This window comes from Sylvia atricapilla, chromosome 9, assembly GCF_009819655.1.
Source record: "Sylvia atricapilla isolate bSylAtr1 chromosome 9, bSylAtr1.pri, whole genome shotgun sequence".
Classification (NCBI taxonomy): Eukaryota; Metazoa; Chordata; class Aves; order Passeriformes; family Sylviidae; genus Sylvia; species Sylvia atricapilla.
In genome coordinates this window covers 29,786,768-29,799,122 of record NC_089148.1, presented here as the reverse complement: position 1 = coordinate 29,799,122, position 12,355 = coordinate 29,786,768, and the positions used below count along the sequence as shown (strand labels likewise).

Below are 12,355 nucleotides of genomic sequence, written 5' to 3'. Positions count from 1 at the left end.
GTAGGTCTTGTCTAAATACAGGTCCACAAAAGTGGACAGCTGAGCTTAGATTGTTACTTTCCTGCATTCCCAGAGAGTGTCAAACCCAGGGTGATGCTGTGGGTAAAAAGCCTGATGAGAACATAGGACACAGGAGAGAGGTCACAAGTGGTGGTAGAACTGATAGGAAGTTCTATCACCTCTGCTTGGTGTAAGGAAAAGCTCTGGTTTTGACCATCGGGCTTTGGAATGTATTTTGTTGTTGTTCTTTATTGTATTAACACTTTAGAGCTGTGCTATAAATGTGGGCAAACACAGAGCACTCTCTTGAGGCCTGTGAAAATCTCCAGAACTTCCCACACTGGCAGTGATAATCTGTCCAGCTGAGTTATGCCCATGACGCTGAGACAGCTGAAGTCTCAGTGTTCAATTTTTCTGTCTTGAACTGTGAAAGCAGAGAAATTGGATTAGGTTGAGAGAGGACCCATGCGAGTGCTTAAATCATGAAATAACCTGTCTCATCGTGAGAAATCCCAGGCATTTTGGTTTATTAGGTGGGAAGGCAAATGGGTGTCTTGGTCCTGGGGTATAAATATATATCTGGATCACTGAAACTTGATGCCAGAAGTGAATTCAGTGGCAGAGGAAAGTCTGACAGGTGCGTTCTAACGTGTAAAAGGTAGAATGAGAAGTCAGAAAAATTCAGAGAAATAAATGCAAACTTTTAACTCTTAGGAAAACTGCTCAATAATTATCAGGATGATTTATCATGGAATTCCCCTTGCTGCAATTGTTTAGCTAAACTTTGGAGACTTTTAGCAAAGATTCTAACCAGGAATTGATTAGGAAAATTGTGGTTTGTGTCAGCGTCACACAAAGTAATTTTGGCAGTATGGTTACATATTACTGCATAGTGGATTATTTGGGCTGTTTTCAGAAAGATCTCTTACTTTTTTGAACATTTAAACTAAAACACTAAACTTAAGGTCATATCATAACTTTATTTTTTTTTCTCCAAAGAAATCGAGTATTGGTTCATGTTTGGTTGAAAGCAACTGAGTGCCTAGTCTTGAGATGAGAACATAAAATTAGTAGACAGTATCTGTTATTAAACAGGAATATAATTTTCACAAAAAAAATTCAAAAGGTTGAAATGTTTCAAAAATATTTAACATTAATCAGTGTGCAGTGGTAGGTTTTAATTATTAATAATTTTTTACTCTAGGCCAAATGTGTAAGGTGACAGGAAATTGTAGGTTATAATATCTAGAAATTAAAAATGAGTCCCAGTAGTGATGCTGAAAAGGTTCTAAACTGTTAAATTTTGGGGTGGAGTAATGAACACATTTCAAGGTGCACAGGAACAAGGAATTACAAATACACTTAGCAAAAGACAGCTGGCTCTGTGGTGATGAGTAGGATTAATTTTTCATCTGGGGAAAAGGAAAGAATCTGAAAATATTTCGGTTGAAACCAAAGTGTTGTTTAAAAAAGACCAAATAAAACTGATCATATTATAATGATTTCATTTGAAAGCCTCTCTGTCCTGTTGCCAGGGCAGATGCACATTAATGGCAGCAAACAGTGACCCCAGTGCCTGGTTCCTTCCAGGACCAGTGCTGTGCTTGCCCTGTCTCCTCCTGTTCCTGTCCCACTGCAGGGCTTTGTGGTGATGCTTGAGGTCACTGGTTAGTTTAACTGCAGCCTGATTGTGTCCCACCCCTCCTGGTCCTTCCAGTTTCTTTGTCAGTGCAGGTTGTGGGGTTTTTGTCCCTGTGGGTGCAGCAGGTTAAGCATTAATCTTTGCACAGTTCGGGAAGTGGGGGTAGAAGCTGTAAAAGCAGTTATTTAATTTGATGGCTTGGTACTGGTTTGTGTTTCACTGGGGTGTGAGGGCAGGGTTGTGTGTTTTCTGGCACGTGTCCGTGGCCAGGCTGTGTGTTTCATCAGTTTCCAGTGCTATTTTTAGTGTATTTTCAGTTGGTACATATGCTGACTTGGCACTTCGCTACATTTAAAGGAGGCTTTAAGAATGCTCTTCTCAAATAAAGGAGCCCTGGATGTGTAACTTTGTGCATTTTTAATACTTTCTTCTTTCAGGACTTAGTTTAGCAAAGATAGTGAGGAGCGATAGGCAATTTCCTTTGAACTGATAACTAAAATAAGCAGTTGCATGCAAGGATACACCTCTGGGTCACACAGCCTTAGGAGTTAGAAAGAATCTTGAAATAGCTTTGTCTTTCTTCTGCCTTCCCAGGAGGTAAGGGAAGAACTCTGTTGAGTTCTGTTGGGGTTTTTTTTGGTCTTGTTATTTCCACTTTGGTTTTCTAACAATTTGCAGCTGAAGGAACCCAAGGATGTACATGCTCTGAGAGCTTAGGTGCCATGATATTTGTGCCTGACTCAAAGAATGCATTTATTTGTAGCACACTGATATGGTTGTGGGTGCAAGCACACACATGAATTTTCCAGCATCTTGCTACAAGCCTCTCCCTTAGAGGTGAAAAAGAAGTGGCACTGTGGGGATAGTCTGGTTTACTCACTGGAGGAGATTTCCCTATGGTAGATATTGTTGACAAAGAAGATTTATGTCTTATTTTTTGGCCAATTGAATTAAGGCTCAAGTCATGCCTTCTAAATTAATAGCATAAGGGATTTTTACAGTTAATGGAAGTTGTTGATCTGTACACAACTGCCCTGGACATGAAGAAATACAAGGTGCATTTTATCATAAACAAAAGCTAAATCTGCTCAAGTATTACATGGGTTATGAAACATTTGTAGTAGGACTGTCTATTTCTTCATGCATTATGATACATTTATATACATATAGATATATATATGTACACATTGACTGTTTTCAATTAAATCTTTTAAGAAGAAACAAAATGGAGCACGAGGAACTAAACATGACTCAAGTCAAAGTGTATTGTAACCATTTTCAGAAAATACTTCTCTGTGGACTGATATTTTTATTGCACGGGACCAGTGCAGTTTCTCCTTATGCTTTTCTTGCTTAATTGCAATCTCCTGGGCTGTTACATGAAGGGAATGATGTCTTTGGGAGGTGGCAGGGTCCACACTGACAGCAGCTGAGAACTTAACACAGTGTTTTGGACTGTTAGATACCTTCCTCTGTGTTGATGGCTCTTTTTCTTTGTTTGCTTTAGCTCAAGCCTGGGAGAACATGATGAGTGCCTCAAGCCAGAGCCCTAACCCTAACAATCCCGCTGAATACTGTTCTACTATCCCTCCTTTGCAGCAGGCTCAGGCCTCGGGTGCCCTGAGCTCCCCACCTCCCACTGTCATGGTACCTGTGGGAGTTCTAAAGCATCCTGGAGCAGAAGGTGAGGACACTTCCTTTTTCTTTCAGTTCACCTCTAGTAAGAATTTGGGAAGAATATCTGCACTTCATCCATTCCAAAGAATGGCTAATGCCAGTTGTGCTATTCCTGCCCTCGGCAGGGACATCAGGTTTTTCAGGACATGAAAACTGTTCTCAGTGGTTGTGTCTGTACATGATGCTGCCATAGGGAATGCACTGGATGATGCCTTAAGTTCCTTCCAGTCCACTTTTTTATATTTATTTTTTTTCCATTTTGCTGTTTTATACTCAGATTTTCCATTTTCCTAGCCAGTGTTGCTGTGAGATGTTAAATGCTGGTTTTTTACATTCTCTCCAGTGGCTCAGCCTAGAGAACAAAGGCGTGTTTGGTTTGCTGATGGGATTTTACCCAATGGAGAAGTTGCTGATGCAGCAAAGCTGACAGTGGCTGGGACAACTTCCACAGGAACCTTAGCAGTGTCTCATGATCCATCAAAGCCCATGGCCAACAACACTTTATCAGCAGAAGTAAGGGAGTGTTTGGCATTCAAAATCCTGCATTTGCCTTGATCGTGAGTGGTGTATGAGTTGCTGTGGTGACTGCAGGAGGACTGATGTAGGAAATCTGCTCGGGCTTGTCTTAGTATGCTGCACAGCAAGTGTTGTCCTTGTTTGAATGTTTACAGAGTGCTGAAACAACCATATTTTTTAAAATGAAATGAAGGTTTTTGGGGCAGAGCACTAAGAATGTTTGTAGTCTATGTGGCTTGCAACTCTTTTGCTGTACAGCTGGTGTGTGAAGGATATTTGTGTAACACATGCTTTAAACAAGGTGACTTGTGGTCAGGAAGAAGTTTGAAACAATAAGATTATCATAGTGTGGATCAGAAGAGTGCTCTGGCACAAAATTATGTATGCAGGAAAGTGCAGATAAAATGTAGCAATGTTAAGTCCACTGTACCCTGTGTAAGTGGAATTGAGACTCTACAGAATGTTCAAATGAGTATAGGTGCTGCATTAAGGTTTTGTGGAGAAATGGGTGTGTGTGGTGCTAGAGAAGGGAGGTGCAGGCTCTAAGCAGGTTTTCTAGCAGTAGTTCACATACAGAAGTCATCACATGATCACCTGTTACAGAGCCAAATTATTTGGTGCTTCTGTTTATCCAGCAGACACAGACTCCTTCACCTACATCTGTAATAATTTACCCACCCAGCTCTTGCATTTTTATCATTATTACTATTTTAATGTTGTCCTTCCTTGTTGTTTGCCTCTTGTAGACTGATAATGCCTCTGTATTCTCGGGAAACATAACTCAGGTTGGCAGTCCTGTTGGCAGTGCAATGAATCTGATTCCTGAAGATGGTCTTCCTCCAATTCTCATCTCCACTGGAGTAAAAGGAGGTGAGGTTATAATTTGGCAGCCAGCTTTTATGCTTACCAGATGCAACAACCTAATGGCTACTGTGTTTATTTTAAAAATAAGATGCTGGCAGTGTGCTGAGTATTGGAAGGAGCTCTGAGTAAGCACTCGTGGGTAAAGGTTGGGCCACTCCTTTGCACAATTGGTCCTTATTTGCATCCAGGAGGAGCCCCACCTTGCAATGCAATTCCTGGAACAAGTAAAACACGAAGCAAAAAATTAACCGCGGTCCAGAAACGTGTGCTAATTTCTTCACTAATCGGACTGTGGGGAATGTTTCACACAGAGATAGGTTTTAATTAGACTTATGAATATTCATGCTTCCCTTCTCTGAAATTCTGTTGGAACATGGGCTCTGTCTGAGGCATCCCCAAGCACTTCATTCTGCAACACTATCATACATCTTGGCCCACAGTGCAGCTTTTAGTCATCGTGATGTCCCCTTATAGAGGATCCAAATGGAGGAAGCTTCAAAAAATTAAAAACTAATTTTAAAAGATCAGAAAGGTGTATTTGTTTATGTGAAATTGCTTTCCACAGTCTTGATTCATGACATCCTTTAATACATTCCTGGAACGCACTTATTTTCTCTTCTTTGGTTGTTTTATTCCTATTAGATATTTTGCTGACACAGTGCATTTCGAATGTTAAGCTGGAAGTAACCTTTTATTTCAGGATAGTGTCAAAAGCAAAATGTGAGCAGCATTTAATTTCAAAACAGATTTGTTCCATCCTGTGTTTGCTGTTCGTGATAGTCCAGGACTGATGCCCTTCTGCCTTACTGTGATTTAAATAACAATTCTTAACTTGTTTGTCATTTGGGATTTCAGTTGACATTGTGACGCATTTCTCAATTTGATTTCAGTTTTCTCCTCTACTTGATACTGAAAAATAGTTATTTTTCTGAAACAAGCTGCACCTTTCTAAAGGGTGTACAGAAGATATCTCATAAATTCTGTTGAAGTTTGAAAATACCAGCCTAGGAACCAATCAGTCAAACCAGCAATACTTCAATAAGTTTTTGTCTAAAAGGTCAAAACAGTAAAAAGAATTAGAATTGGGGTTATCTGATTATAATGTAGAGTCTGTACCAGTAATTTATGGATTTCATTGTGTTTGCTTCTTTTGTAGACTATGCTGTGGAAGAGAGACCTTCTCAGATCTCTGTCATGCAGCAGCTGGAGGATGGTGGCCCTGACCCTCTAGTATTTGTTTTAAATGCTAATTTGCTGTCCATGGTAAAAATAGTAAATTGTAAGTGTTTATTATTTAATAAGTCCTAGCCTATGAGAGGGGAAGTGTTATCTAGATTATTAGTAGGAACAGCAGCATTTTAATTAGGTAGGATAGTCTGTAAAAATGTGTGCAGGTTGAAAACTTTGTGCTGAGCCATATTAAGTTGAACAGCAAAAGGCCATTTTCTGGTGATTTAGGTATCAATACAGATAATTTTGTACAGAAAATATAAACTGGACTGAGAGAGGCTTCAGTCTCAGGTTGGGAGATCAATGTCTCCTGTAATGCTTGGTAGGGCAGGGTATTTTATCACCCATTTTCCTTTGGTTGCTTTGCTTATTCCTCTGTCATCTCGTTCTGGAAAAAGCAGATGGGATCCCATAATAGTGCAAAGGTTCTCCATTCCCCTGTGCACCTCTTGTGTCCCTTTCTGTCCTCTGCCTGTGTGTAACTGTGCTGAGGGAGGAGTGGGGAGGCACATGGGCTTCTCATGCCAGTTCTCACCTGATCTCTGCTGGATGGAAACATGTTGGAGAAATTGGGAAGGACGGTTTTGTGTTAACAAATTGTTTATAAACCTTTCAGCATCTCTTAGATTGCAGTACAATGCTTTACGTATGTATAACAAGGTAATATATTACAGACACAGGTTTTATTTTAAAAACTTAGTATTCTCAAGAAGTGGAGCTCACAGCACGTGTCATTATGAACATCCCTGTGAAGCAGAACAACAGTGAGGTCTCATAGAGACACCTGACATGCAGCTCTCCATATTAAGAGAGATATCACTGTTGGAAACTGTTTCAGCTGTCAGGATCATGGTACACACGGCCACCAGCCTGGCCTGTTCCCAGGCTCCTTCATTCACATTTAAATCCTGTCCTTTCATTTGAATACAGAAACAGCTAAAAGTCTGCTCTGTGGTGTTAATCCCAGGATCTGACTGGGAGTTGTAATACTCTGGCTTTTCCTTAGCTGTGAACTGGGAATTGTTGAGCCGCCCTTGTTTTGGATGTGCTTGTCCTCACGGTAACAGATGTAGGACGTAATCTGTGTGACAGACAACACAACAATACACGCTGTAAAACTGATCCTTGCAAGAGCTGTCTTCCTGCAGTGAAATCCAGGCCTCCTTTTTTGCATTTGTGCCCTGCTGATGCACGTTTCCCTGTGTGCAGATGTGAACAGGAAGTGCTGGTGTTTCACCACCAAGGGCATGCACGCCGTGGGGCAGCCGGAGATCGTCATTCTCCTGCAGTGTTTGCCTGATGAGAAGTGTTTGCCTAAGGACATCTTTAACCATTTTGTGCAACTTTACCGGGATGCCTTAGCAGGTAGGAATCTTTCCTGTTAAAAATGCTTTGAATAGATGATCCTACAGGGTTAGATACGGGTTTTTTTTTTTTTTGTCACAGCAAATGGAATAAAGATCAAAGCTGATGCAGGGATGAGTTGTTGATTGTCAGTATCCAGTGTTCTGATCGTCTCACTGAATAAAATACTGGTAACCTGGGGAGCTGCTCCAAAGATCTTCCAGCTAGAAAGAAAATGTTAAGAATTCTTATGGGTGGTATGTTCAATATCTCCTGACCAGGTTGTTGAGAAGTTTGATTCTCATAGTGCCTGTGTTTATTCCTACATTATGGAGAATCTATTTCTGTTTTAAAATAATGTATGTATATGTTGCCCAGAATGAACTGTACAACGTTTCAGAAATTATCCCTGAATTTTAGATTTTTGTATCTTGATTGCAGGATTTTTATATAAACCGTTGGACATTTTATATTTGCTAAGTAAATAGATTTCCACTTCTAGGTATTATTGTTGGACCTTAGAATTCAAAAATCCTTGCGTAAGGAAAAATGCAAAGTATTTGGTTCCACAGATCAGAAAATAAAGCTATTTTCCAGAGGTGAAATTGGATCACATTAAAGTTATATGCTGAAAATACATTTACAAGAGGTTCTGCTTATCATTTGTAATGCCTTTGGAGTGATTGAATCCAGTACTTTAACAAAATAATGAAAGATACTTGTTTCCTGAAATATCTTTGTGCACCAAAGGTCAGCTTGTCCAGAGAGGTTGCCAGGTTCAGAATGTATTATTATCTCATGTCATAATGGATCTTGTGTGCATGGCAAACAACTGCTGTTCTAAACCTCAGTTCATTTTCTTTGTCTTATAATGATGTTATTCAGAGGGGGATAGATAGGAAAAATGGCAAGCATGTGCATATAAATGTGTATATATGTATATTGCAGATATAAATCCAGCTTGGTGTGTATATTGCCATGAAGTTCTGTATAATTACACTACAGAAATACATAATTTATAACTCCTACATAATGTATTTGAAATTCTTTTTTTAGTACTGTAGTGGTAGTAATTTGATATCCTACAATTCCACTGGTGCAAAGAGCTGCTTACTATTGTACAATTCTTAATCAGAAACCAAATGTCGCTGTTGAAGAATTCCCCTCAGTGTTGGTAGGATCTGCTGTGTGCTGTGTTCCAGGCGTGGAGGATGAGTAGACAGACACCTTCAGTTACTGTGTAATGCCTGCAGGTTTTGTAGACAGTGCACCTTGATAAACTCCCAAAGCACTTTGGAATGCTCTCTGAGTATCCATCCTTCTTCTCTTTCCAAGGCACGCCTTGTTTGAGAGGCAGAAGGATCTGTTAGCATATTTGTTACTTGGCTGCTTTAAACATTATCCAGGCAGAGAGGAGGTGATGCTGTAGGGGTTTGGTGTCTGTAATCCCTTGGAAGTGGTTAGCAGCTCTGCTCTTGTAAGTGGAGCCGTGCTTTCTGAGCTGTTCATTTCAGAAGTACTGCACCTCTCTTGGCAATGAGATGATTTAGACATTTAGAGCAAACAAGAATTCCCAGTAGAATTTAGAGACTATTTAACAGCCTGCCTCACCGTTGCATTTTTCATGATATAATACAGTGGCTTAAATATATTCTGTATCAGGAAACTGAAATAAATTCTTTGGATGTTTTTTATTTATTTCCTTTAGTATAAGTTTTTTTAAAAAACAATAATAAAATAAAAAGGCAAATAGAGTACTTTTTATTGGAATGGAAACAAGAATTATTTTTAACATTGTTGATTTTGCTTTGAATTGATTTTTGATTTCTTGGTCTTGTTTTCAGTGGAAAAACACAGCATCCCTTTTTGTTTGTTCAATTAAAGCCCAATCCATAGCAAATTATTTCTTCATGAGTCACATGAATTTAGGACCTTGAATTCTGTGCTTAAGCCTAGAAGCACAAAGTACATGTATGTACTCGTGCCTCTTGCCAGGTGTTTCCACTTTCCTGAAGGGATAATTTGTTCTGGAGGCAGAGTCCTGCCCTCTGTGCTGGGTGTTGTTTGCAGGCTGGCTCTGGTAGGGTGGCAGCAGAGAGATTTTGGAGGAAAAATGGCATTTTTCACTACAGGCTGTATGCACACGAGTTATAAAAAAATAAAGTTAGTTAAGGCAAGTCCTTGTTACTGCTCACTTTTCATCACTTTACTTTTCCTCTGGCCCTTCTGTCATCAAGCTCCCTGCTGTGTTGCTTTTCTTGTTTTGAAATGGGAAGCTAATGATTTCTGTTGTGGCTGTAGTAGTGGTACTGCTGTAGTAGTAATCCCATGATTATCCTTGTCTGTTGGCTATAAGCCTGGCAGTGAATGGGAAAATGAGAACTCCTGTCCCTCTGAATGGGTACTTTGAGGCAGTTGGATGTGTTAATGTAGTGCTGCCAGAGATGCCCTAGTGCATCAGCTCTGTGCTGGAAGACAATAAAAGCTACTGTTACTTTTGTAGTGGAAATATAAATCTGGCAACTGCGTGAAATGCCTTTGTGGCCACTCTGGTTTTTGGGGATATTCCTTGTGAGCGTGGGTCTATCCCAGACACAGTTTGTGCATTTTTTTTACCCGGCGTGGTTTTAATTAAGTACGGTGGTAGTTAATAGGATATCTGTAAAGAAGCCCATGTAGATGTTCTGAAAAAGTTAACCTGTTTAGAGAACAGGTTAACCAAGCAATACACCCCTGCAGCTGGTCTGTGGAAAGGTGGAGACAAAGTCAGACTTCATATGAGCTGTGTGAGTGATGTTAGGAGGACTGCCACAGAGTAGCCTGAGAAAGTTTTGGATGCTGGCAGCTGCTGCTCTCACTGGTAGTAAGTGGCCCTTGGCAATAGGAGTGAGTTCTTTCCAAATTACTTTCTGATGTGTTTCAATAAAGAGATGCTGGCCATGGCCAGAACTTTGAATGTGGAGCTGATACGGTTTTTCTCAGTGTTGGCATCTGCTGCAGATGTGTTGGGGCATTATTCATGGTCCTGGCTCTTCTGTGGCTCTTGGAGTGATTTGGTTCGTGTTCCTTTTCCAAAGAAAATGTGCTCTTGAAGAAAATCCATCTGGCAAGGTTGTTCACAGGTAAACAATCTTTTTTGATGCAATCTTCTTTGCATCTCCTGCTGCAGGACTGGGGCGCTGGGATTTTCTGGATGCCAGCAGAGTTTGGTACATGGCAGCTCCTGGCTGTTCCAGACAGCAGTGGAATGAGGCTGGATGGACTTTTCCCCAAGCCACAAATAAATGCCTTGTCTGAGTCTAGATGCCACCACTTCTTTTTTGACCTGGCATTAACCAAAAGATAGCATACATTAAGAATTTAGCCTCACTGGTTTTTGGTAAGAGTACCTGACTGGCTTCACCACGCATTGAGGGCAATAAACAAATGCAGGAATCTTTTTTTTTTTTTTTTTTTTTTTTTTTTTTTTTTTTTTTTTTTTCCCCATCTACCTTTCCTGGTATAGACTATTTTGAGGCCAGAAGGGATTGCCAAATCTAAGTATTCAAAACACCATGGATAAAAGCATCTTTTTTTTTCTGGAGAACTTTGTAGAGGTGCTTTAAGATTCAAAGTCAAGGATAACTCAGTATAATTGAGAAGAGTGTAAGTACTGACCTACAGCAGACCTGCTTTAGATGCATCATGCACACTTAAAGCACTTCCTAAATAATGTCAGTTGTCTGATGTCAGGTGCTGGAACTTAATATATGGAAAGGCACCTTTCTGCTCACTCTGAGAATGCCTCATTAGAAAGGAAGTTGTGATATGTTTTAAATTAAATTACATGCTTTTGCAAAGGATAGTTATTTTTGAAGGTTTTTCTGACGCCTACACTTTCTCTACAAGCCTCTGAAACAGTTCTGTGCTTAAAATGTGTAATGGTGCAGTGGGTTGGGTTTGACAATGTCAGGCTGGGAATAGCAACTTCTTGGTGGGGCCTTGGCTTGGAATCACCTTCAGAGACAGGGCAGGAAAGACTGACGAGCCCTGGTCAGGGCAGTAATGTTTGAGGGACAAGCCAAAAGAGGCTTTTTGACTTGGTTGTGCTGACTGAAAAGGGCACTAAAGAAGTGTGTAGGAAAACACTTCCTTCTTCCCATGCTGTCCACATCCAGGCTCTTAAGCTGTTATAAATAATGAATTGCAGCACAGCTACCTAATCCCAGTAATTTGTCCTCTTAAAGTGGTGGCAGGCTCTTGGAGCTTGCACTGTGCAAGCTGCTTGTGTCAGAAGGAGTAATTTATGTTGCTGTGGCTTATGGAAGGAAAGGGCTGAACAGCTGAGTTGCAGATTCCACTCTAAGGGTTTTTTCCACATTTCCGTTGGCTGAAAAATTCTTATTAAGGCATCCCAGGCGTGTGAGCCTTGAAGCTCCATCTCCTGAAACGGAAAAAATAAGTAGTCATCCCCTTCTGCTGCAGCACTTGGCACCAGTCTCAAGTGGAAATGTCTGGTTGCTTTGTCATTCCAGTGGGCAGTGCCACACGTCTCAGATCCATACAGGATTGTACAGCTGCACTTTGCCTGGCCTCTTGCACACAGAAGGAAGGGGGCAGAATCCAGGGCAGTTTGGCAGGTCATACACTTACAGGGTAAAAACGATTGCTGTGGTCATGTTGCTGGAACTGAGAACCTCACCAAGGAACTTCTTTATCAGGCCTGTAGCTCTATTTGGGTAAGAACAGATGGGAAGGGGAAAAGGAAGTATAAACGAAGTAGAGGCGATTAGTGAGGGTAGGTGGGAGCTGCAAAAGAAAAAGAGTGCCAGCAGCTATTTTAGTTAAGTGAAAATCTTTCCCATGAACACCAGTGGGTACTCTGGTTTGCACTCACTAGCAGGGTGCCCACCTTGGTGCATTGGTGTCCCAGCACAGCTGACAGAGCTGCATTTGCACTCGGACAGGAGCAGGGATTCTCAGCAGCTGACATTTGATCTGTTATTCATGGTAGCTACTTTTCATGAAGTATGCTCAGCTGAGAAGCTGTAGCTACTCTTAAGAGTTCTGGAGTTTGATCTGGGTGATCATGTCAGCCTTGGC

General features: G+C 40.8%; 1 protein-coding gene across 2 annotated transcripts in view; it reads left to right on the top strand.

Annotated features, from left to right (window-relative positions):
- ZFYVE9 (zinc finger FYVE-type containing 9) overlaps positions 1-12,355 on the top strand; it is a 54,585-nt gene that overhangs the window by 28,420 nt on the left and 13,810 nt on the right. For both annotated transcript variants that reach the window (XM_066325482.1, XM_066325483.1), the window contains 5 exons: positions 3,150-3,326; positions 3,663-3,832; positions 4,582-4,705; positions 5,856-5,978; positions 7,139-7,294. In XM_066325482.1, the coding sequence (XP_066181579.1) occupies positions 3,150-3,326; positions 3,663-3,832; positions 4,582-4,705; positions 5,856-5,978; positions 7,139-7,294 (750 nt within the window). The remainder of the gene's footprint in view (positions 1-3,149; positions 3,327-3,662; positions 3,833-4,581; positions 4,706-5,855; positions 5,979-7,138; positions 7,295-12,355) is intronic.